The sequence below is a fragment of the Coturnix japonica genome, chromosome 2, assembly GCF_001577835.2.
Source record: "Coturnix japonica isolate 7356 chromosome 2, Coturnix japonica 2.1, whole genome shotgun sequence".
Lineage (NCBI taxonomy): Eukaryota > Metazoa > Chordata > Aves > Galliformes > Phasianidae > Coturnix > Coturnix japonica.
This window is the reverse complement of record NC_029517.1, coordinates 4,205,060-4,230,505: the sequence shown is the minus strand read 5'-3', so window position 1 is coordinate 4,230,505 and position 25,446 is coordinate 4,205,060. Positions and strand designations below refer to the sequence as shown.

General features: G+C 47.7%; 1 protein-coding gene across 3 annotated transcripts in view; it reads left to right on the top strand.

The window, feature by feature from the left end:
* Positions 1–7,810: 7,810 nt before the first annotated feature.
* LOC107308787 (mitogen-activated protein kinase kinase kinase 3-like) overlaps positions 7,811–25,446 on the top strand; it is a 54,245-nt gene continuing 36,609 nt past the window's right edge. For 2 of the 3 annotated variants that reach the window (XM_015852910.1, XM_015852906.1), the window contains exons 1-2: positions 7,811–7,942; positions 20,385–20,464. In XM_015852910.1, coding sequence (XP_015708396.1) covers positions 20,461–20,464 — 4 coding nt within the window. In that variant the 5' untranslated portion in view covers positions 7,811–7,942; positions 20,385–20,460. Of the gene's footprint in view, positions 7,943–18,522; positions 18,575–20,384; positions 20,465–25,446 lie in introns of all 3 variants that reach the window. The other variant, XM_015852909.2, reaches the window with a different exon arrangement.

Here is a 25,446-nt window from a genome sequence, read left to right as displayed (position 1 = left end):
GTCGAGCCAAAACTTTGGCTTGTGCCCAAGGAAAACACTTGTCAGCTCACAATGCATATGCTACAGAGGTAACCACCTCCCCTCACTATGTCAGAAATGAAGGGATTTTATAAATCCAGTTTACCAGCCTTCCGTGTCTGCCTCCGTTTGGACAAGGACAAGCAGTGCAGTTGGCTACACTTTTGTTTGCAGTCAGGTTTACCCCCACAACATTGTGGCTGACATTAAGCTGGGCCAAGTCTGGCAATAATGACATCCTCTTGTAGCTTACTCATAGCCGTCAGACAACCACCCACCTGCACTGCAGCTCAGAAGGTCTCATTTAGTTTGCGTGCAAGAAAAGGGGCTGAAAAGGGCTGATTTCCCATTGGCCAAGAAGGCTGCTTTCCACTCATCAGAAACCAGCGCAGTGGGAATAAACAGGAGAGAGAAGATCTGAAACCCCTGAGATGCCTCCCTATACTGTACCCCTTCTGCCCCATCACTGCAGATCACTTTTATACCCTTTGCACGCATCCTGTTGCACATTCAAACCAGTGCTGATTGCTTCCACTCTGGAATTTACCCTTATAATGAAGGTTTATGCTTTTTACTCACAAACTTGCTCCTTTGTAGACTCTGCATGTTCACCTTCTCAGCCCCTTCTGCGAGACCCCATGAAGTCATGCTCTGACAATGTGTGTAAGGGAGGTGCTTAGGAAAAGCAGCAGCAAGGAGTACTGTGTTCCATAATTAGAAACCAGGAGGCCTGGCATTGTGAGCTGTGGGCTTTGGAGTCTCCCTGTCTGGATTTTCCATTCAGATGAATACAGTCAATGAGAACAAAAGCTTTATTTATTTTTGGTTTATTTTTTTTCCACTGACACCTGTCTCTTTACTCCAAGATGATGTTCCAGCTTTCCATTCTCCCTTTGAGCAGCCCAGAACCTTTGCCAACAGACTGCTGCAATGCCGCCACTCTTCGTGCCAGTATGGAGGAGAACAGACTTTTCATGGTCATTTTTGTTCTTTTCAGTATCTTCCAAGAAAGTTTCCTTCTTGGAGCCCTGAAGTTGTCAGTTAATTCAGGGGATGTAGGAGGAGATCTGTGAACTTTGATGCAGTACATACAGCAGTAGCACTTGTGCTCTGAGTAGCAATGCTAACAGAATTGAGGACGTTGATCATTGAACACTGGCTGTGTACTCTTTCAAGAAGTTTTGATTATGTTAAATGCTGATGCTTGATCTTCCTCCAGGGCCAGAAAGCTTTAATCCCCCAGACAAACGCCTTCAGCATTGCTGTGTTATTGCATCACTGATTTCATTGGCTGACATGTCATCCATCGATGTCCACGTTCATTCATTCATTCATGATGCATAGCACCGTCTTCATTCAGACAGTGTTTCAAGCAGCTAAAACAACAAAACGGGCTTGGATAATTTCCTCTCATTTTGGAACCAGGTCCCAACTGTTGCTTCTTTCAAGTCTCCGTGAGAAGGCTGCTTTTGCATTTAAGTTTGTCACGCATGAAAAGTCTGACATCATTATTTGATGTTTTACTGAGTCTCCCCCTGAGCCCTTTGCAGAATCCTTCATCATGTCATCGTTAGCTGCTTTCATAAAAGCAGAAAACCTCCATGATCAGCATACAGCACGGCACTGCTCAAAGACAGTGATGCTGTTACCCATCCTGCTGTGTCCAGGCAGGGTATGACAAGTATAATCTCATTTTCTTGGATCTCAGTATCATGCTAAATCCTGTCTGCAGCATTAAACACTGTCTTTGGTGCTGCTACGACCGTTTTTGTAGGAAACCATACAGACTGGCTGCTCTTTGTAGGCCAGATGGTGATCGCCATTCATTAAATCTGTCATTTCCTCTTCTGCCTTTCAGCGGTATTTCCTCCATCAGGAATCCAATGACTCTCCTTGAGTTCTGCTCCACCTACAGTTTCTGGACCTGTCTGAGTTTTGCCAAGCGGCTTAAATACCATTTACCGTCAGCTACTGCTTATGGCTGCCATATGGTCTTGCAACACACCCTCATAGGAGGAAAACCCCTAAAATACAAAAGAAACATCTACCCGTGTGAAGGACCAGACATGCATATTTGCAATTAAATAGCTTAATGTCATTTAAGTATAATCAGATCCTTGGTTAATGTAATCCAACATGGCACCACCGGAGCCAACCAAAGACTTGTTCCAACCCTCAGTTGATAGAAAACTCAGTTCAAAAGGCTTTCAAAGCAAAACAAGAATCTGTGGTTTTGTGGTCACAGTCAGGCTTTGGGAACGTCATGTCTTTCTTTGTTGTGTTCTGATTCAGACTTCCTCCTGGATTATTGCAATGGGTCCTTTCAATGCCATGCTTCAATTCCTTCTGCTGTAAAATGGATGTAACATCACTTCTACATCACACAGTGCATTCTGAGTGCTGCCCACCTTTGCATTACAAACCCATCTTTAATGATGCTCATAGAAGCACAGAATATTCTGGACAACAACATGTAAGGAAGGGTACAATTAGATCCAAACGTTACTGTCTGTTGGATTAAATCAATAGACATGAAGCCATTTTTGCCATGCAGGACAAGAAGAACTGTAGACTAGGTAGGTACCACAGGTTACCCAGCTCACCAGCATATCTGCAGTAGATCCAAGCACTTTTTGGGTCTCTACTGTATAGGCTTCATATCTAAGGGAATTTTCTATTGGAGACTAATCCTGTGGTCCTCATAGTCCTGCAGCCACCTCCTCCTTCCCTTGCAGGGAGAAAGACTATTTGCTGGATATGATGAGAAAAAAAAACCAAAAAAAACATTGGCCAAGGATATAAGCATTTGCTTGCAGGTTTAAAACCTGCGTGGTCCTGGTCCTGCAGGTTCAGCTGAGGAGAACAGCAAATGAATGGAACTCAAAAAAAGAGCCAAGAAGAATGCCTTTACTTTCTCCACTCCTCCCCAAATAATATTAAGTGTGGCCCCCACCAAATTATACCTAAAATAGCTCGTGCCCGTTGCTAGTTAGCTACTAAGGTTGGATCTACAAGCAGCATTAACTTGCCCCTATTGTACTATTGCGGTTGGACTGTTGCCATCCTCCCCCCATGGGTTTTCTACAGATCTATATTTCAAAGTGACGGCACTTGCAAAACTCTGCTGTGTGAGTTCAGACAAGCTAAAAAAAAAATTAGTCATGTTTCCTCTATTCCTGCTGCTTTACTAGGCTTCCTATTTGCAATCAAATTATTTTTAATGTTGACCATGGTCCTATTGTTTGCCAGGAAGATAATCATCTTATCTCGCTGCCGGGATATTTCTCTCTTTTCTCATGTAGTTTCAGATGGATTAAATAAATACCCCTTACACAAAGCACACCACATTGGGCAAAAGGGCATTTCACCATCCCTGGTTGATGTGAAATTTAGGAAATGTCTCCTTTTTGGACAAAATAAGAGATTGGAAGGACGGGGACATGCCATAAGGGCAGCTGTGCTGTTTTTATGTGCTAGCGATATGCACACAGTTAATTGTCATCCATCTCAGATCACCTTTATGGAAACATGTGGGTCAGCTTAAAAGTTAGTGGGTGACACTGAGTTTGCCCACCAGGGCTGACCAAGGGCCACAGACTACAACTGCCCGATAATTTGGTAAGGGAAAGGCCAAGAAATGTCTGAGTGGTCCCGTGGGACCCTTCTGCTCCTTCTTCCCTGGTGAAACCTTCTTATCTCCTTGTAGGGTACTAAGAACCTCCATCATTGCATCCACCTGATAGGAAGGCTTTCCACAGGATCATCCAGGGACACTCTTGTCGCCCTTCATGAGTCTGGAGATCACACCAGAGGGAGTTAGATGGCAGCAGTCAGCTCACTGCATTGTGGCCCCTGTTTTTGAGCTATTCCAAAGGAAGGATAGATGCCCAGCAAGGCAACATGGACAGCCTGCCAGCTGAGAGCCCACCCAACACAAGGATAAGGCACCTCTCAGATATTTCCAGTTTCTCCAGTCACCCCATCCGAGGAGGAACTGGGCTGTTAACACACAAATAACAATCACGCAATGGAAAGCCGTATGGATGGCTCGTAACCCAACTGTTCTGTTTTGTGTTTTATAACCTTCACCCACATACCCTTTCCTAGTGCTGGATGCTGAGCGGTTTACCTCCAGCTTCCTAATTATCGAAGTACTGCTGCTGGTATTTTACTGCAGATGAGGAAATGAGGACATATGGCTTTTGTGATAAGAGATTTATGCGAGCTGTCTGTACTGCGGTGCTGCAACTTTCTATACAAGTCCATTTATAAAACAAAACATGTGTAAACAGACGGGTTTTGATTGTTTCTGTGATTTCTTCCCCCTCGTGACAGATGTAAAGGAAAAACTGTAGGTTTCCACTTGATGCATGCAGATAAGTTTATGGCTAATGGGATGGATCCAAACTGCAGTAAATCAGTCTCCATTTCCCCTGATCTCTTTCAGCTACAATCCAGCTCCGTGTGGGTGGATGGGAAGAAATACAAAGAAATTCGGGCTCGATGGCTTCTCATTCTTTATTCACCAATTCACCTGAAGGGTTCTTGCTGGAGCTTCTTTTGTCAAGAAAACAGTAAAAAATGCAAAATGCTGTTTGAATTGGCAGCTAGAATCCCGTGATTATAGCAGGTGGCTTTGGCTACGCCCCTGTAGATGCTTTGGTTACCTTCAGAATCGGAAATGGGTTAGAGAAATAAGGTCATATTCTCAGGGAGTCAAATCCTGCTGGAGTTGAACAGAGCAGGCTGGATGTACACACCTAAAGCCAAGTCTGAACCAAGCTCCCTCAGTCCTTCTCTTAACCCTTAGACTCCACTTGAAAGGGGCCGGTTCCAGGGTGCAGAATCTTAGTTCTATCCAGGAAACTATCGTGATTTTCTCTAAGCTTTCTGGGAAGTTGAGATGGAAATGCAGGATGTCCCCAGTGATTTTATTGGCTTTCCTGCAGTTTCAACAGCAAATGCCACACGTATGATATTTCTTGTGCTCCTTTCCTCAATCTTCAGGTACCAGACGAGTCTATAATGTATTCTGGGGTAGTTCTGACCTTACGTGAGAAAGTCTAAATTGGGTCTGTCTGCAGACAGGCAGTATAACTCACCAAGGCTTTCAGCCCCACGTCTCTCACCAGCATCACCTCGCAGATACTGCTTGGAGGACACAAGTTTCACGGTCCGTGTACACATTAAAAAGCATCACTGACACATGCTTGCCTAACAACTGAAAGCAGATCCTCTTCACTTTCACTTTGTAGTTTTGGAGATGTTTATCCCTTTGTTTGGGCAGGGTAGGTGAGTCATGGAACAAAGGCAGCGTGGAAAGTTGCATTCAGCCATGAAAGCGCATGCGAAGGCTACTAGGAAAAAAAGAAATCATCCATACAACTTGCTCTCACTGTAGTCACACCCAATTGGATGAATGAAGCATTAAAACTGGTGCGTTCTGGTTGATCGTCACCGCTGGCCACTTCATGCTGCATTTCTGAGCATCAGAGCTAGGCTGGATGGGGACCTGGACAACCTGATCCAGTGGAAGAAGTCCCCAGCACCTCCCCTGCAGATTGGATGGTTCTACCAGTCAGGTGGGATTTCATATAACAGGAGAGGTAGAAGAGGATGAGGAGGAGCTACAATGGGATGCTGCAGCCTTGCAGCCTTGCATCTTTGTGCTGAAATTGCATGCAAGTCCACGAGCGGCTCCAGCATCCTGCATCACTCCCTTACAGTTTGCAAACTAAGTATAGGAATGATTTCATCCACCTTCAATACGCAGCCATCGCTATGGGAGAGAAAGCCTGACAGACGTCTCACAGCACTCAACAGCCTTATACTACAGTTTGGGGCAGGAAGCAAGAAAGGATATTATATCAAACAGAAAGCACGGGAGAACTTCAGCTTAGACAGAACTTACTTAGTCACACAAGAATTGGGTCAGCGCTGGGGGATATGCGTTCACATCCTGCAGTAACCTTAGCACAGCCCAAAATAGCTGCAGTTAGGTAAAAGCCAAGCGTCTTCCCCTTTTTTCCTCCCCATTGCAAACACTAATGCTTACATCATTAAAGAAGGAACACAAATTGAACAGCCCAGGGCTATGATTTGCAACCTTCATGCTCTGCAGATTAACTTGTTGGATACCTCGCTGGTACCCACTGGTGGCATTGAGCTTTAGGGATGCAGCATAGCTTCATGTCTGCAACACATTCATTTTCCTGCTGCTCTCCACTGTGCACTCTTTACCACCTTTCTGCTCCTCTCCACAAATGTACTGAGGGCTTCTAGGCTGCGTTTGCACCAGAACACATGAAAGTGCATGCAGAGCCACATACCTCCATTGGTTCTCCTGTCAGCCTTCATAAGGAGCAATAGGAGGAGGTTGAATTTAGGAGCAGGTCCTCAGCACACCCAGCAGCGGAGAGCTGTTCCATGGAGAAAGGCTTTGCACACATGATGGTTGTTATATTGTTTGGGAACACCCTAGAACTGAAATCACTGCAGCCAGATTCCTGGGGCATCAAATGAATTCAGAAGAGAGAAACCGCATGGAAGGAATCTGCAGAATTGGTGCCTAATTGATTGCCATTAAAACCAAGAGGCATTAAAGGAGCTGCTTGTCACCGCGTACCTGATATACTTCAACCTTGTGTCCTAGAGCCCCGTGCCTGGTTCCCAAGGTAAACACATGTGATTTATTTCAGAAACGCATCTGCAGCGCAAGAATTCATTACGCACATCCCCGATGGGCAGGAGCCAACACATTTCCAACGTGCCAAGTTACCAGATTGCTACTAAGCTGTAAGAGTTAAAGGGAAGGCGCAGAGAAAGGCAACCTCCTTCCCCACGCCAGGTGGCTTAGGATAGACTTACGCTGCTTCCCAAAGTGATGAGGCAAGCGGGAGTCAGAGGTTCCTTCCAGCAACAGCTCGGTCCCCCTGGATGCCTCCCCTTAAGCTGCACAAATATTCTGTGCAGGGAGAGGGAAAGGAGTGAAACCTATTCAATTACATCAAGCTCACGACCGGCCTAGTAAAATCATTTATGGAGTGAGGGAACCCGGAGCGTTTTGGGCTGGAGCCATCTGCTGTTATTTGGTATACAGAATCGGTTTCTATGGATTTTATTCATAGGTCACGCGATGGTGGATGAAGATGTGAGATGTGAAGCTCTCCGGAGGGGTCCCTGCCTGGGGCTCCTATTGCCTTCACAGGCAGCAGCTCCAGCTTTCTGGCAGCCCTATAAACCTCTAAGGGAACGGCTCCATGGTTGGGATTCTGCTTCATTTCTGCCTGCATTTCTGCCTGCATTTCTCTCTCCCCACCAACATTTCAAGCTGACTTTCTTCCTATATCTTCCCTGCAACACAGTGTGGAATTAGGGATGCAATAAGAAGTGCTCCTGCTCCCTTTCTTTGCTGTCTGCAAAACTCTCTTTCTTTTCACCCTATTGCAGACCTCAGGCCCTATATGCATTGGCTCTGGAGTCTACAGCGTGCGTTGGCCCTTTACAGTGTAGATTCTGTTTTTAAGTCACTTTGGCTTAAAACATGGAGACAAAGGATGCTCAAGGCAGGTGACATCCCATGATCCAGCTGAGACCACCCCAATGTCCCAATGCTCCATTCCCCGACCCTCCCTCCCCTAATTATCACGACCCCCAATCCCCTCATACATCCCTTAACCCGGGCAGTGCCTTATGTCTCCCCCTGGCGTCTCGTCTCGCCCCCGTGGTTCTGGCTTTTACTCCGGGCTCCGTTCCCCCATTGGCGGCGGCTTCTCCTCGCGTCATCGCTTCCTCCCGCTTTAGTGCACCGCCCCGCGTCCCGCAGCCGTCGCCGCTCCGGATCCCTCCGTGTCTCTTCCAGTTCCAGCCGTGCCGAGTGGATCCGCCGCTCATGGCTGCCCGCTGGTAGCAGCTCTCCGTTCGGGTGAGGCTTTGCGGGGACGTGGGGCTTCTTCTGCGGGTTCTATTTGCTTTGGCTCTTTCATTTTTATCCTGTACTATTACCCCCCGCTGACCATTCCTTACAATGGAAGGGCTTGGAGGTTTCTGCTGCTCTTTAGCGCTTTCCTCCCCAGCTCTGTGCCTGCAGTTTATTCCATCGGTCTCATTGCAAAGAGATGCAGTCTGGCTTTGCTAGCCTGCAAGCTGATGGACGCAGCAGCACTGGAGCTGCTCTCTCCCCCCCCCATCCCTCCCCTTACACTGCTATGGGCTGGCAGTGCATCCCGGTGTGAGCACGCAGCCTGGACTTGCTTTGTTATCTGAGTTTTGCTGTTGGAAACAGCCCGTTGTGGATGGCAGGGATTGCAGCGGTGCTGGCAGGACTCGGTGCTGCACGTCTGTCCCTCCTGTTGCAGAGCTGCTGCTGGAGGGAAGTGAGTCAGGGAGGTGAGAGGGTCATGAGCTCCAGTGGGAAAGGAATTAAAGTCAAGACTTTCAGTGGCAGCTCAGCCAGCTCATCTGCTCCGAGGAAATGCTCTTTTTTTCCCTCTACAAATCTCTACATCTCTGTGTATCCCCACATCCAGCACAGGAGGGGGCTGCGTGTCCCTGGAGGCAGCAGAGCCCTTCAGCTCCTGCATAGTGATGGGCCATTGGGATGGTGTTTGCCAGCTGCAGGCAATGTGTTCTGGGCTCAATCCTTCCCACTCCCCTCTGCACATATCCCAGCCAAGCTCAGCGTGCACAGCCATGTGCAGAACGTCAGCTGTGCACCGGGGAGATGGAAAATGCATTATAGAGACATAAGAAGGGGAATATGGAATCTTATTCTTTTTTTCCCCCCCTTAGAGCCCTCAGGCTCTCCTCAGTCTTTGCAGCAGAGCTCTGCATGGCCCACTGCTCCCTAACCTGGCACAGTCACCCTGAATCCCCAGGCTGTATTTATTTTCCCATTTAAACTCTGGGAGGCAAAGTGGGTGATCGGACGTTTTTCCAGGAGCCCTTCCAGGAAAGCATCCATGCATCTCTATGGCTCCTGCAGGGCTCCCTCTCTTCTCTCCCCTCTGCCTCCTTGGCTCTCTACACGCTCCTTCCAGGTGCCTTTTTTGCCTTCATCAGGTGGGATGCAGGGTTACTCCATGGTTGTGCCTTTGTGTGATGCACTGGGCACTGGGTTGGCATCTGCCGTGCTGCTTTCCTGCAGGAGAGATGAGATGAGTGCATTTCCCATCTGTGAAGGAATGTGTGAGTGCATATGGCTGTGGTCCTGTTGGTATTTTGGTTTCTTTTCAGTCTCTCCTCACACTTCTGATCCCGTCTGGCCAAGTAGTCTCCTTATCAGTCAGTGAAATGGCAGCTGGTATCCAACCCAACCATTGCCCAGCCCGATCACTGTCCCATCTCGTCTTTAATAACAGAATAGAAAATAGAATCATAAAATCATTAAGGTTGGGAAAGACCTCAAAGATTATCAAGTCCAGCCATCAACCCACCGCTGCCATGGGCTTGGGGTTGAGCCTTGTGCCTTTGTGGTTGGGGCAGGGCGTGCTGCTGGATGTCACTGTCCCATTGGCCTTGGAAGATCCTCATATCAGTAGTAGTGGAAACCAAGCAGCTCTGGGTCTCTCATAGATCCTGTCCTCTCCCAAGTTAAAACTCACTCTGGTTACCATTAAATCAGCGTTTTTGGCTAAAACTCCCCTGGTTTTATGCTCCCCACTCTGCAAAACGATCTGAGCCTCTGCCATACCGAAACCCAGGGAGGAGCTGAGCTGGAGCTTGGCCCGGTGCCGGAGAAACAGCACAGGACAAAGTCCGGGCAGCGACGTGCATGGGCCAGATCCTGGAAGGAGCTGCTTGCTGCGTGGGATGCTGTGCAAACACTGTGTGCTGGCCGGGCCCTTGGGTAGCCTGAGCACTCAGATGGTGATTAAACACCACTCCTGTACTCCTAAGGCTGTCTTGGAGCATTAATATGGTCTGTTTGGAGGCATTTTGCTCTTCTGGAGCCTCGCGAGTGCCCAAAGATCCCTTAAAAGACTTTGGAAGTTTTGCACATAACAAGGCTTGGCTGGGGAATACAGCTTAGAGACAAGGAGCAGGGTGAGGTCTTGTAGCTGGTGGTCAAGGTGAATGGATTGGAATACATGTGTGGACAGGTGCTCTGTTTTAAGTACTTTTTAGTTGGCCTCTAACCTGACAGTGCCCTCAGGGCTACTGTCCCTTTTCTGCATGCTGGGTCATTGCAAAGGCCAGCCGATAGTGTTATCTGACTGTGGGTGATGCTGATGGGCTGACAGCTCAGCGTGATGTCTGAAGAGATGATGCAGTCAATGCGGAAATGGGTGGCTGGATGGAGGTGTGGGCTGGCACCATGCAGCAAAGCGATCTGGCAGCTCTATGACTGTGTGCTACTTGGAGGTGGGAGGTTTGGGTTTGCTTCTGCTGAAGTGGATCAATCCCAGAATGGTTTGGGTTGGAGACTCAAAGACCGTCCAGTTCCATCCATGGGCAAGAACCCACCAGACCATGCATCCTTCCATACAGCCACCAGGCTGGGTTGAGCTCATGGATGGCTTTCCTTGCTGGTACAGGGGGCTCTCACTGCAGCCTCAATGCCTTTGGTTTGCATTCAGCATGGAAGCACAATCCAATCCTGACTGAATTCCTCCTGGCTCTCATCCTGCTGAGCAGCTTTTGGGAAACCTGAGCACCCAGTTAATAAACCAATGGAATGCATTTGCTGCTCCTTGGTCTTAATCCTTCCTTGCTGGTGTAACAGAGTAGCCAGAGTCATTAGAGAAACATGCAAAATATTCCAGTTATTTCTATTTGGACAGTGCTGGTGGCAAAGAAGAGATAAATAGAGTCTGCATTGAGCTGTGCTTGGTTTGTTGCATCACTGGTTTTATTGGAAGAGTTCAAGGTCCAGCTCTGAATTGCTGCTGTCTGGGTTCAGCCCAGCATCAGGGTGCATTGGAGCTGCTTTGTGCCTAATGAAGAGGTGGACAGGTGGAGAAGCAAGGGAAAGGGCTGCATGTGTGTGCAGTCTTGGTCTATATCCAGGAGCATCACTGAGGGCTTTGAATGGTGCCCTTGCAGCATCCTGCCTTAACCAGTGGGGAAATCATATACCTAAAGTATGTTAAAAGACAGCTATTCCCTTTGCAGAGCTGGGAAAAAAATTGCCTGTACGTCTATTGCACGAGTCTTGAGGTGTCGGTAGACGCAGCTGTGTTCTGCTTAACTGCATGTTGGCATCCTTTGGGCTGTTCTTGCAGTTCTGGAGAAATGAGAAGAGGAAGCAGTTTGGTTAGAAACTGAGGAAAGCTGAAGGATGGCTTTAATGCATCTGTGTGCCTTGAGTTGAACAGATGTACACGTGCTGTGTAGTCCCTGGTTGGAAGTGGGATGAAGCAACCTGTGCTCCTTACAAGCCTGCGGTGTTGGCTTTTGGTCTGGTGGGCAGGAGGTTGGCTGTATGATCTGGCTTCTGATTTGACCCCATCCCCTCTATTCCTCCATAGGTCCATAGGAGGACCATAGAACCTGTCTGCTAAATCCTACATGTGGCACATCCTATAAAACAAGGCAGCCGTGCTGCAAGGCTCCATTTGGGGCCGTTTCCCCCATAACCCATCAAGAAGCAGTCTGCTTTCTGACTTACTGCTGGAAGCTTGTGGTTGTGGATGGATGAGCAGTTGCTTACCTAGCATTACCAAAGCAACGAGTTGTTGCTTTCCATGACTCATGAAAATGCACTGTAGGTTCTCTTAAGAATGGCTGAGATCATTCTTTTGGCTGGGGCCAAGGCTCTGGTTTCCTTAGCAAATAGCAGTGGAGGTGGAGGGAGGGGGATTTCCAAACTGGTTTCTTTGTATGGGTGAGCTGGGTTTTTGAGCTTGCTTCATGAAATAACTTGCTTTCATTTGAAAAAGAAGGGGAAAAAGAAGAAGACCTGTGACTTCCACATCTCTTTGGTTTTTGTGGCATGTCCCGTTTTGTTCTGTTTTGCTTTACAAAGGGGAAAGGTACCAATAACACTGCAGGGCTGCGTGCTGTATTTTTCCACTTAAACATGCATGGAAACTCAGGTGGCATTTTTCTTCTAATGCAAATCATAGAAATCAAAGCCCCGTTCAGCCTGACGCTGGCTGATAGCAAGTTGTGTTTTAGTGTCTGGTCAACCTTATGTCCTTTTATTTTGTTTTATATTAAGTAATTATTTGAGTCACTTTCTGGTTTGGTCTGCATCCCTGAGAACCAAGTGGTGCAAGAGGAGCATCAGGTGGAGGGGAATGGGAGCTGTGGGATAACGGCAGGACCCCAAATGCTTGATGACCTCTGCACCCAGCTTACAGCATCCTCTGCACGCCTGTCAGGGGAGCAGCTGTACTGCAGCACCTCGGAGCATACAGAGGGATGAACGTCCCCCTTGGGGCTGCACAGGGGCAGCACATCTGTCCTGGGAACAGCGGGGAATACAGCAGTGTAATTGCAACGGTGTAACTGTGTGGCTGAAAGCCAAGGCTGAGTGGGAACAATGTGACTGAACAGGTTTGTGTTCGCTTCCTCCTAATCTCAAAGGTGAGATAATGCAGAAACTCAGAGGAGTTTGCTCTCCTCTGGCTTCTCATTGCTGTGCATCTTGTTTAGCTCTGTAGCTTTGGGCACCAAGGGCAAAGACCACTGGTTTTATCCATCACCTCGCTGCCCTTTTCACATCACAGCACAGCAGACTGTAGGTGGGAGCCTTCTGGATCGTCGTGATTTCTTTCTATGCAGAAAAGGAAATAACTCTGATCTGCAGTCTTCTGTTCTCAGCGCTTGCGGATATGCGGATGCAGGGACAAAGTTCATGACTTCATGCCGTGATTAGCTGCAGCTCACATGCCTGTAACATGGCAGCACTGAGCCCAGCAGGGCTGCAACAGCATGGTATGGGATGCATAAGATCTAAAGAAGGCTTTTGCAGCAGGGCTAGTCCTCAAGGCAGGGGATGTTTAGGTTGGATATTAAGAGGAAAGAGGAAGTTTTTCACACGGAGGGTGGTGACGCACTGGAACAGGTTGCCCAAGGAGGCTGTGAATGCCCCATCCCTGCAGGCATTCAAGGCCAGGCTGGATGTGGCTCTGGGCAGCCTGGGCTGCTGGTTGGCGACCCTGCACATAGCAGGGGGTTGATACCAGATGATCTTTGTGGGCTTTGTGGTGTGTGGGAAAGTGTTGCTCTGAAAGCCTTGCTTTCTCATCTGTGAATTACAGGTGGGGATGTTTGGGGGTGTTGAAGCCCACCCACGTTAAGTCATTCCCCGCAGTGTAAGGTTTCCATTGTATAACAGTGGAGAAAGAGTCCTGAATCCCATTCCATCCTCCAAAAAAGAAATAATTAATTATAGTGAACTTAGAACATTCCAGACTTCCTGACTTACCTTTCTTTCTTCAGCTTTGACATCTGCAAGTACTTCTTTTTAACCCAAAATAAGGAAGTGTGGATTCTGATGTCATCATGTGATTCCAGGAAACGGGCTACTAATGAAAAACACCAAATCGTGTGAGAATTTGCAATGCTCAGGGTCAGCCCGTGGCCCAGCATCTGAACTAGAAACCAAAGCAGAACTTTCTACTTTCAGCCCTCTTTCCAGTGTTGTGACTGGCAAGTGTTGCTTCACCATCCGTTGACGCCCATCCAGTTGCAAGAAGAGATGTAGGTTGCGTGGCTCCCCAAACCCTTTGGTTCCTTGCATTGCCCCCTTTATGCTGGACAGGATGCTTCTCTCTATTGGACAGGGTCGTGCTTGAGTGCTTGAGAAGCGCGGGTTGTCCATTAATACTGGAACGAGGCTCTTGCACTTCTTGTGGCTTCTGGGAGAGGAATGAATGGACTGGCTGGGGTGCCTTGGGGCTCATTGAAGCTGAAGGATCACATGCGAGTCCTCCTTGGCTTAATTCTCCTTGGGCACATCCTGCAAGCGTGAAGGAAACAGCAACAGGAAGGGAGATGTCTTTGGAGGGCAGTGCTCTGCCAACGTGAGCGGGCGAGCAAAGCCAGCACGTTTCTTCACACCATGGGAGATATTTATTCTGTGACTAAGCATAAAAGTTAAGAGATGGAAAAGGTCCTATGAGATCATATCGTCCACCTCCCTGCTGGCGCGCGGTTTTTCTCCCTGGGGTGTTTTTATGAATGGGCTGTCAAGCAGATGGGACTCATTTACTGGAGGTACCACGGAGCAGCCCGTGCAGGTGCGGGATTCCTTGCACACGTGACTCCACTTGCATGTGCACCAGTTGCTCGCAGCAGGAGGGTTTGGTAGTAAATCAGACTCAGCATTCTTTGCGTGTCTCGAGCCTTCCCGTCGACTTGCTGCAGCTCGGTTTCTGCAGGCATCAGCCTATCTTCCTTGGGATGTTCTGGGGATAAGCTAATTGTGCTTGATGCGCATGATGGAGTAGGTGGTTTGAAAACTAATACTAGGGGAAAAAAATAGAATCTTTTTGGCAAGGCGAGGTCAGCCAGCGAGACATCTGCACAGCTGGCCTGGGCTCTGCTTGCTGTGGTCTATGACGGCGTCGCGTGAAGACTCCCGGAGGAGACATAGGAAAGGTGCAGGTGGAAATGCTATTGCTATGACAAACAGATCTGTGCTGGAGCTTCAGACCAGAGCTTTGGGACCATCAGCACTGCTTCGTTTATTACTCCTCAGAACGTGTAACCATAGCACAGCCTCATGCATATGTACTTCTGCTTTATTTTGTTTCACACAGCCCGGTTTCATTTGAGCAACTTAGCAACTCAGATTGCAGTCACTGAGTGTTGGGTAGAAAGGGATGGGTCCTGTCCTTACCTAATTCAGGGACGATTTGGAGCATATGCTGAATGTAGGTGGGGGTTTGGAGCAGAAATTTCTTATCAAGGCATGTGCTGCCTTGCTGTGTTGGGATTGCGTTGGCTTTTGCATCTAGGATACTTTGCTGCCTTCAAGAGCGTCTCCTGGTCAACAGTGATGTGAGGTCAACACTGGGGATTGGAAACCAGGTTTGTTGTGTGATACAGGTGAGCAGCCAAGCTTGCTTCGCCACCAGGGAGAAGCTTTTGCTGGAGGTAACCCCGTGTTGGACCTCTGGGGCTGTGTGTTGGCCTTATTGGTCAGTATCCCAACACCATGATGCATTTCATGTAGTTTTCTGGTGGTTTTATGGGACATCCCTTGGTGGACTGTTTGCTCTGCTGAATCAGGAGGAGTTTTCCCCTCAGTGTGAGGAGGGTAGGGGCCGGGTGTCTCATGGCACACACCATGTCCCTGGCACCCATGGTCTTTTTCTTGGCATGTTGCATGGAAGTGACAGTATCACAGATGACGTTTTCCAGGAAGGTTTCCAACACTTGTAAATGAGCCCTGAGATGAGCTTCAACTCCTTTCCTCCAGCAGACGTCTTGTGGGGAGGGGGGACTTACAGCAGGGAGAAAGTCTGCCTTATTATTGTTTGATTTGGAGAAATCTTAGCCTAAGGATTTACAAAGCAACTGCAAATACTGCCTGGACACCACCTCTCATCATCAATTAGCGGCATTAAATACTCAACAGGGAGAGTTAATTAGAAGACTGAAGTCTTTCCGTCAGGATGGCCTTCTGGTTTCCATTGAAACGCAGCTGAAGAACTGGAAAGGCTCCTGTGTTTTGTTTTGATATGCAGGCATATGTTCCTTTCCATCCTGGAAATTAATCCTGTCTGTCTGAAACTGGGCCGTGGGAATCGATATTGAGTTGCTCAGTGTTTCTCAGGGCTCTCTTCGAAGGCGAGCTGACTGTTTCCCTGCTGTGCCTAATAAATGACCTGGTTTGGGAGCAGCTGAGCAACTGCTGCTCTGACACTCTTTGCATTTGAAGGTGTTGTGTGGCTGCCCTGACAGTCCAGGGTTGGTCCGTGGTCTCTTGCAGCTGATGGGCTCCATTCTCCTGAAGGTCTTCAGGTCATATTTCCCTGCTCTGGTGCTACCTGCTCTGGTTCCTGCACTGTTGATGGTTCACACTGTATCATGTGTGGATGGTCACGCACAGGAAGGCAAGCTCACTTGAGTTCATGTGATACCACAGGTCAGGAGGACAAGGAGAATGAATCTTATGTGAAAGCTGACCCACGTGTTCCTGTTTCATAATCTCATCACCACCCCATCAATGTGTGCACAAACTGGAGTCGGCAATGTCCCGGGGCTATGCAGGAATGCATTCCTTTCACCCAGAAACACAGCATGCATTTTAATCTTGCCTTGCCACTAAGTGCTTGTTGAGCTTGGCTTCCCCTGGTCTCATCTAGATTCGGAATTACGCAACAGAAGTGGTGTGAGCAAGAAAATAATCGGAGAATAATAGAACAGCGGGAGTTGGAAGGAGCCCACAGGGATCGTTGAGTCCAACACCTGACTCTGCTCAGGACCACCCAAACTTATTATAGAATGGCCTGGGTTGAAAAGGACCTGAGAGATCATCCAGTTCCAACCCCCTGCTATGTGCAGGGTCACCAACCAGCAGCCCAGGCTGCCCAGAGCCACATCCAGCCTGGCCTTGAATGCCTGCAGGGATGGGGCATCCACAGCCTCCTTGGGCAACCTGTTCCAGTGCGTCACCACCCTCTGGGTGAAAAACTTCCTCCTAATATCCAACCTAAACCTCCCCTGTCTCAGTTTAAAACCATTCCCCCTTGTCCTATCACTACCCACCCTCATACCACCTCATAGGTGTAGGCAGGCTACAATGACCAGGTTGCTGCTGAGAGAGCAGACAGTAGTAAGTCTGAGCCCTCAGCTTCTCTGCTGATCAGAAAGTTGTGTTTTGATCAATCGAATGCAGACTGGCTGCAGGGTTGAGGCTGCAGCTCGTTAGGGCAGCCAGCTGAGAGGCCTATTGATCACAGCCAGTGGAGGCTAATGGTGGCTTATGAGGGCTGGTAGGGCAAACTGTGGGAGAGGTGAGATGTCAGTGGGAAGCTGGCAATGAAGGAAAGTGGGTCTGTTAGCAAGTAGGCTTCCTTGGGGGGTGGCAGAGCAGCTTTCATGCTTTTATCAGGATGGGCCATGAAGCCTGGAGACCTTTTGCTTCCTTGTTTTATGGTTTTCTGGCAGCTGGTGATCTCTGTGCAAAACCAACACTTATTTTTGTATATAAGCACCAGTGTAAATGACTGATTATTCCACTGAATTTGGTAAAGGAATTATTACTGGAAGAGTGAAACCTACTGAGAAAAGCTGGCTGGAACATGTTGGATGTGTTATTGCATTTAGGGAATCACTTGCAGGAGGAGAAAGAGTTGATAGGGGAGATGTCTTAAAATCTTAGTGACTCTTTTAAAGGGCTGCCGGGGAGGTTAACAGCTGTCTGCCATGCAGGTTTTAAAGCTCATGTTGGTTCTAGCAGGTGTAACAGGATGACTCAGGAGGGATTTCTTGAGCACAGCTGCATTGGTTTGGTCACTTGTGATGAAAGGTATCCTCCATTTTGCATGATGGCTCTTAGAAATGTACAGAGCATCTCTTTTTCGAGCAACATACTGTTGTGCAAGAGATTCTTAAGCTGTTTTAAATTGCTGTGCTCCAAAATGGGGAGGAAAATCCTTGCTTGATGTGTGTTCGTATCAAATTCCTTGTTGGCTTTCATGCAGTGTATTCCAGAGCACTGGGTTCCTCCTTATGTGAGCTGTTGGCGTGCATGTGTGTCACTCCTTGCTTTGCAGCCTTAGGAAAGGCTTTTTCTCCTCTTGGCTTGTGCAGTCTGTCCCTTAAGGTCACTTATAAGCCTGAAAACCTGGGCCCTGGTTACACATACTTGCAGAAAGTCCATCCCTGTTGCATGCTCGTAAACATAGGATTGTAAGCGTGAATGGGTTCTTTTGACCACACCTGTGTGTTGCATGGTTTAGATGAGGAGCGGATGCCATATAAATGGGGCATGTCTCAAGTGTCCCCAAAATCTGACAATTCTTGTTAATCTCGTGCCTGATATAGTTGTTGGCAGCCTTGTATGCAGCAAGGGATTGGAACTACATGATCTTTGGGATCCCTTCCAATCCAAGCCATTCTATGACTGTGATAATCCAAGGAAATCTTTGATATTTCAACCACTCTTTGCACTTGAATCCCTCTTGGCCAAGCCTGCAGGCTGTTTGACCAGGCTACCCACATGCCTACGTTTGTATCTCCCAGCTAAAACAATCTCATTTGCTTTGCCGTTGTTTTTAATGCTACCCCAGCCCTGGCCTCTGAAGCTTTTTGAAAATAACATTGACAATAATATTTTTAACAGTTCCGTAGTATACAAAACTCCAGCGCCCTGGCAGGACTCCCGGAAACTTGCTGAAAGTTAATGTGGTCAACTCTTAAAAAAAAAAAAAAGGAGAGATTTTTTCCGCTTGACTCTTTGCTTGTTAAACGCTCTGAGCCCAACATGTTGTTCCCCGCTGCTTGAAAGAAAAACAAGGAAAGTCCCAATTTTAGCAATGCTAGTTTGAGTAGCTTTCCAGCTGAGCCGCATTTTGGGGGCAACCGTGGCTTGTTATTGTTTTACAGTGATGTGTCCGTACACCTTCAAACCAATATGTGAAGTGGAGCTCAGGCTGGGGTGAGTAGGTATTGCTGGTACTGTTGGAAGGGACCTCAAAAGACCATCGGGTGCAGTGCCCCCACCGAAGCAGGCCGCCTATAATAGGTGGGCATCCGGATGAGCCTTGACTACCTCTATAGAAGGAGACTCTACAACCTCTCTAGGTGAGAGCATCTATTTGGAGGTTTCCTCTGGCAGTTTCCCAAGCAGATTGGAGTAGCCCAATTCCCTTTCATGCATGGCTCATACCTGGAATGTAAGCACTGCATTGCCCTGGCATCCCTGGGAGCTGATTGCTAATCTCAGGACCATAGAATGGCTTGGGTATGAAGGGATCTTAAAGATGTTGGGTTGGAAGGGACCATCTAGTATCACCCCCTGCTGTAGGCTGGTTGCACCCCACCAGATCAGGCTGCCCAGGGCCCCATCCAACCCAGCCTTCAGCACTCGGAGGTCAGAGATCTCGGTGGCAGGAGGAATGGGATACTGCTTCAAAGTGATGTGGAGCAGAGAAAGGATTTTTCCTTTCCCTTTGCTTCCCTGCTTTCTAAAGGAGATCGTAAAGAGGCAGAATTTATACTAGAAACAGGAACGTGTCTTTCTGTAACAGGAAGCTGCTGGTACGTGTCTTTGGGAAGCCACAGAAATCAACAGTGTTCACAGCCCAGTGTGAAGGCTGGCTGTCCTCAGGGTTAAGGAGATCTGAGACAACAGTAAACATTTTATCTGACGTATCCATGAGATCTGCTGTGCTGTGTGAGCTGTGTGCTCACTGGGATCTCTGGGGCCATGTCTTTCCAATGTTTGCTCGCATGGTTTCTGTAGGTCTGCTTTTGTGACTAGAATCAGTTTGCAAAGGTCCGAAAGTTCTCCAAAAAGCCATTAGAAAAGCCTGACCGTGACACTGATGGCGGAGTTAAGCTGGGCTGGCTCAGGAATGTAGGGTTAAATGCAGGCTATCTGCACGTGGCCCCGGAGCAAACTCTGAGCGCGGCTCAATTGCTGGAAGCGTTGCATCAATTTTGGAAGCAAAAGCAGTGAGGATTTGAGCTGTTTCCTGTTCTTGTTACAATCAGCCGGAGTTTTTACACTGATTTTTTTGGTGCATTTCTGTTCTCTCAGTCCCCTTTGGCGTGGACCAGCCTCCTCAAGATAAGACTTTAAACCCATCTGAGCCCATTACTTTCTTCCTTGCCTCGTCCTTGCCTTGAAAACGGGCAGAGTAGAGCTCGCTGTGAGCGGCGCTGTCTCAGGATGAAGCTGCAGCAGTGAAAGGAGCAGCGCTCTCAGTGGCTCTCACTTCTCCGCCTTCACCGCTGTCTTATCGCTTTCCCTTCCTGCTTGTCTCTCTCAAAATAGGTTGGATAAATATCCTCCTGCTTGCCGGCACTGAGGCACCGCGGCTGCAGAAAACCCTTTCAATCCCTGTTTGCAGCCATTCCTTTGTAGTGAATGTCTCACTTTCGTTGTTTGAATGTTGTGCCTTCGTTCAGACTGAAGTGAGGTTTTCCACTCTTATAAGTGGAAACTGGCATCCTCTTACACAAGGAGACATGTAGCAGAACTGTAAGCTTGTTACTCCAACATTATTTTATATATATATATATATATATATATATGAAAAGGTACAGGCTTTGTAGTGTACTCAATGCATAACATTTGGGCTGTGTAGAGGAGGATGGACTCCAGGTCTCAATTCCTTGCCCCTTCTTCCCCCAGCCCAAAGGATGGTGGGGAAGTGCTGTGTGAAGAATGATCCTGTTCAGTCTCTGTCCCAATTGCCGTGTCAAAATCCATCTGTAAACTCTGTGTATGTTTGTTGTTGCAGGTTGGATGCTTGAAAGCGGAGGATAAGGTACAAGTGCCTGGGACCGGTGGAATGGAGGCCTGATGTAGATGGAAAGATGGGTAAGAACTGGATTCCCCTGAATCACTTAATTCTCTGCAGCCTATTAATTCTGGTTGGGGTTACTATTCATGACAGTAGAGAGGAAGACATTGCCAAGATGGCCTGGTTTAATGTCACAGAATGTTGTCTTAACTCTTTTTTCTGCTTTCTGGTGGTGCTGAAATGGGATAAACTCTCTTCTTACCATCAAGTGTGGTCAGTGGGTTGTGTTCTAGGTGGAGCCTCATGCCAAATCTGTCTTGTATTCTGGGCAGAGCACCTTCGCTCCCTCTATTTCTTCTCCCAAGGAAGCTTCATTCATATATTGGTTGTAGATGGATGGTTGGACTGGGTGTCTTGGAGGTCTTTTCCAACCCTGATGGAGCCTCATGATACCTGCACCTTCCTGTGGTGCTGAGGGAAGACTTATTTGTTCATTTAGATGAAGGCTATTTGTAGCTCTGGAGAAACACAGTGATTTGAATCCTATAGCAGTTGCCAAAGAAAACTTGTTTTGACAGACATAGGAACCATTTGGAAGTGCTGAACTGTCCATGTTTTAGCATGTGAGTAATCGGTTTGTTGGTGTTGACCTATAGCAGGTGCAAGGGCCCCAGCTCCTTCAAGTTCTTATGCTGTTGGCCGTCCAGCTTCATTATGCTACTTTGACTTCTCCCAATCCTAGGAGTTAATTGCTGTTAATAATGACCTCAAAACTACTTCCAAAGTGGGCTGTACGCCATTTTGCCAGCACTTGGTAGTCCTAGCAATTGCAGGGAGACTTAGTGGTGAAAGAGTTCATCGAAAGCCAAGTAAAGAAGAGGCAAAAAAAGAAGGAAGAGAAAGTCCAGACCTGCTTCTTGGGTATAAATAATGACAAATTTCACTTTAAAATCCCTGATGAAAAACCCCAGAACTTTCTAAGAGAAATTTTCGTGTTGAAGATGAAAGCAACTCCTATTCAATGCAATTTTATCTCATAAAGAAGGAAAGATAAGCCTCGCTCCCAGGACAGCATGATTTGCTTTACGAAGATCAATCTGAGTCTTGTGTAGGTTTGCAGTCCTGCTTATTCTTGTGTGTGGATGGAAGGTGCTGTGCCTGCTCCATCCCAAATGCCATTGCTTGGAGCACTGGGGCTCATCACTACTAACAGCCAACCCCTTGTATGTGTGCTTGTTTCCCCTGTGTACTGAGATGTGGGAACGTTTTCAAGGGACAAGTAGAGAATTTGCAGTCATTTCATTGATTCCCTTCTAGTGAACCACAGAGAGGGTGTGTTGGATGAACTGAGCTCTAAAGGTCCCTTCCAGGTCTGCCTTTCTTCCCAGGATCCTATTTATAGTCTGCCCAGTGTCTCAGAGCTCAGCATGAGACTGATCCTGGATGAGTTGTAGGGAGGCTGTGTGATTTTGCACAGAAACCACAAGATGGGAAGTGGGGACTTGTGGCATCTCTGTGGGCAGCACCTCTGACATAGCAGCCAGCAGCAGAGCTCAGTGCTGCACACAGGTTGCTCTGCTCTCAGAGGACCAACACAGCATGCCTGCATGTGTCAGCTTAGGGTTAGCCCAGGGGTCCTTGGTGCTATGGGTTCTGTTGTGTAGATACAGCTATAACCACATCTCTGAACATCTGTACCTTTTTTCTGCCTATAAAGAACCTGGAGGTCTTTGTGTGGGACAGGACAGAGGGTTTGTTTTCTGAGAGAAGAGGAACTGAGTGCAACTTATAAGAGCTTGGGACAGAATTATTTCTCTTCATGCTTTGGTGTTGCAGTCACTTGGGCTCCTGCTCAGTATTGCCCTGGGGCAAATATGTAACTGTCATATTTACCCTTGAAGCATTTGACTTTTTCTTCCTACAAGTAGGGTGGTGAGAACTTTAGGGTAGTTTGTAGCTGGAAATGGTTTTTGAAGGAGATAGTGATTTGTATGGGGTGGTACACGGTTACAGTTTAGGTGTAGAAAAGCTGAATGTGAGCTTCACAAGTGCATCACATCTTATCTCGAGTGATACAGTGGCTTGAAAAGACAGAGTGTGGGTCCTAGAGAGACATCTGCATGGAGATGATCATCTCACTGAACACTGGTCTCCCAATATTGTGCACTATCCTGTGCTTGGATACTGCAGTTCCTGCTGGCTTTTTGTTGAAAACCAGCTTGAATTGCAGCAGTTTGCCCCACTGATTGCCTAAGGCACATCAAGCTTTCCAGTTCCAGCTTTGTTATTTTCAAGAGATATCCAAGTTAAGCTCCTTCTCCCTTTCCCCATGATGTTGTGCCCTGCAGCCCCGTTTCAGGTCATGCCAGCCTCTTTGGGAACCTGGGGAGTAAAGCTTCAGCCCCGCGTTGCTGTAATTGGGATGCCTCAGCTATTGGTGCGGCAGCAACAGATGAGGAGTTCAAAGGCTCAGGGCTGTGACTCTGGAAGTAGCTGAGCTGGGACAGAGAAAGAGGTCTTTATGAGCCTGCAAATAACCTTCACAGGTATCAGAGGCAGTCAGGGGAAATAACTTGCCAACCATGTTTCTTACGGGGTAAATATTTTCTTCCTTTCAAGTGCGCTCAAGAGATGTACGGGTTGTGAGGAGAGGTAATATCTTTTATTAGACCAAACTGATAGAGGTGGAAAAAAACAGGCTGGCTTTTAGGTATATAAGCCCTTCTTCAGAAGTAGCAGAATTGAAACGAAGCTGGAAAAATGGTTGGAAAAACTGTCCTAGGTTCAGTTTAATTATGTTAATCCATAGCAGGAAAAGGTAAGTCGTGTCTTTGGAGCCAAGGGAGTGGGTTAGCAAAAAAGAGCCGTGAAAGGCAGTTGTGGATGGAGGGAGAGAAACCAGCACCTTTGAAGTGGTGAGGAGTTCTGCAGGGAGATGCGAAGGGAGAAAATGCATCATGCCATAAAACCAAACAGCTCCCGAATTTTCTCTTCTCCTCGGCCTTAAAAGAATTTCTTAAAATGTGTTTTTTTTGGTTCTGTAGCAGTTTAGTCCTGGCTTGCGTGTCTCCTAGAAGCCTCGCGAGAGTAACGTGCAATAACAAATGAGGGTCAGCTGGTTTGTCCGAGAGGCAGAGATTTAGCGTGGTTTATCTCGAAGCAGATACAGGAAAGCCCTAAATCTTGCTGCTGCATTCCTGTCCCTGCCTCCAGTCTTCCTGAGGGCCGCAACTGGGAACTGCGCAGTGCGGGTTCATGGCTAGCAAGCATTTGACAGCTGGAGCGGTCAAGGTTGGGTTAAGTTTCACTTTGGCGCTCTGTGGGGTAAATGGAGCTCTTTGGCTAACAGAGATAGGCTTGTTTAATCTTTGCTGTGCTTAAGATTGCTTTATAGGCTTTGATAACAAGCTGTTCACTAGTCAAATGCTGTGTGAGGGCTATTCGTCATTCCGGCTGCGCTACCTGTGTGCGTCGAGTTGCTTAACGTGGAGGGTTTGCTTTATGGCCGTGTAGCAGGAGGCAATTAGCTGAGGAAGGTAATGGGGTAGGGATTGGGTGATGGTAGATAGTGGGTGGTGATGGCACTATGGGGTCCTGTCCTCCATGGCTGGGCGATGTGGTCAGGCCTAAGCAACCCTTATAGCCCAGCGTTGCTGTGGTGGCTGGGGGATACCTTATGAAGGGGAATAGGATGCAGGACCTCTCAAAATGTATTTTATCCCTTAGAAAAGCATCTGTGAGATGCTTGTATGGAGAACAAGTGTTTGTCAGGTAGAGTGTTAATAACAGTCAGTACCAATCAGGTTATGTGGCTCATCCCAACTGAGGAATGATGGTGTTAAAAGTGTTCTCAAGAAACCCCAGCACCTCACAGTGTTAATCCAAGTGAGTGTGTCCCAAGCTGAAGACGTCAGCAAGCAAACTCCTGCCAAGAAATCCTGCATATCAGAAGGGTCTTTCCTCATTTCCTCCTGTATAATTGCTCTGTTCGACCTGCTGAGCTGTGCCCTGCCCTGGAGGAGAACACAGGGTGACCTTGCCATCCCTTGGGTGGGGTTGCAAGAGAGTGAATGACAGCAGGATCCAGCTGCCGGCCAGAGTCTGCTGACTTGCAAAGGGAACGTGCTCCACTGGTGTCTGCTGCAGTGCACAGCAATCTGGGCTGGGAGAGGGTAATTGGATAATTTTTCTCATCAGATACCAAATGCTGCACCAGACAGCAGCAAAATGGTTCGTACATGTAGGTTTGGTTTAAATAGAAGATAATCTCCATCTCTGTCACTGGGTGGATGCTGTTTTGCTGCAGGTCATTTACAGAGATCCCATTCATGGAGGATGAGCTGCAAAATTGTATTTGTAGCTGCCTGTGAGAGTGTCTGGTCCTGAACTTCCTTGCTTTTGTTGTGCTCCAAGTCATGGCATTGAGCTGATGCTTCCAGTTCACATCGCTGATATACTTCCTAGTTTTGACTGGGGCAATCACTGTGACGATGTTTTCTTACTAATCGATCCCTTCTGCTCTTTGCTGTCTTGATACCTCAGTAGCTGGTATTTTCTGCATGACCTGAATCCTGGAGGTTGATGGTGTTTGTAGGCTGTGAATACGGCTGGTGGTCTGAGTGCTTTGCAGAGTAGAAAGCTCAGCAAGTTTCATATCCAAGCTTTTCCCTGCTGGCTTTTGGAGGAGAGGCAGCATTTGTCCTCACAAGAAGGTTCTTTGATACCTTCTTCATATAGTTTAGCACTATTTCCTTGCTAAAATCAGGAGTGATGCCTTCACCTTTTCAATAGAAGGGCAGACGTGGCACTGTTGGACGTGGTCAGTGGGCATGGTGCTCATGAGTTGAGGGTTGCACTTGGTGATCCTAGAGTTCTTTTCCATCCTTAGTGATTCTATGCTTCTCTGACCTTCTGATAAAGGCAACGGACAGTCCCACTTGCTGTTGATCCAGTAGACGTGAACTTGTAGTGCACGGGCCACCATGGAAATGTGTTTGCACTGAACATCTCATCCTACTGTGGTGTTTGAGGTTTGTTATGGTGATGGTTTTGGAATTAC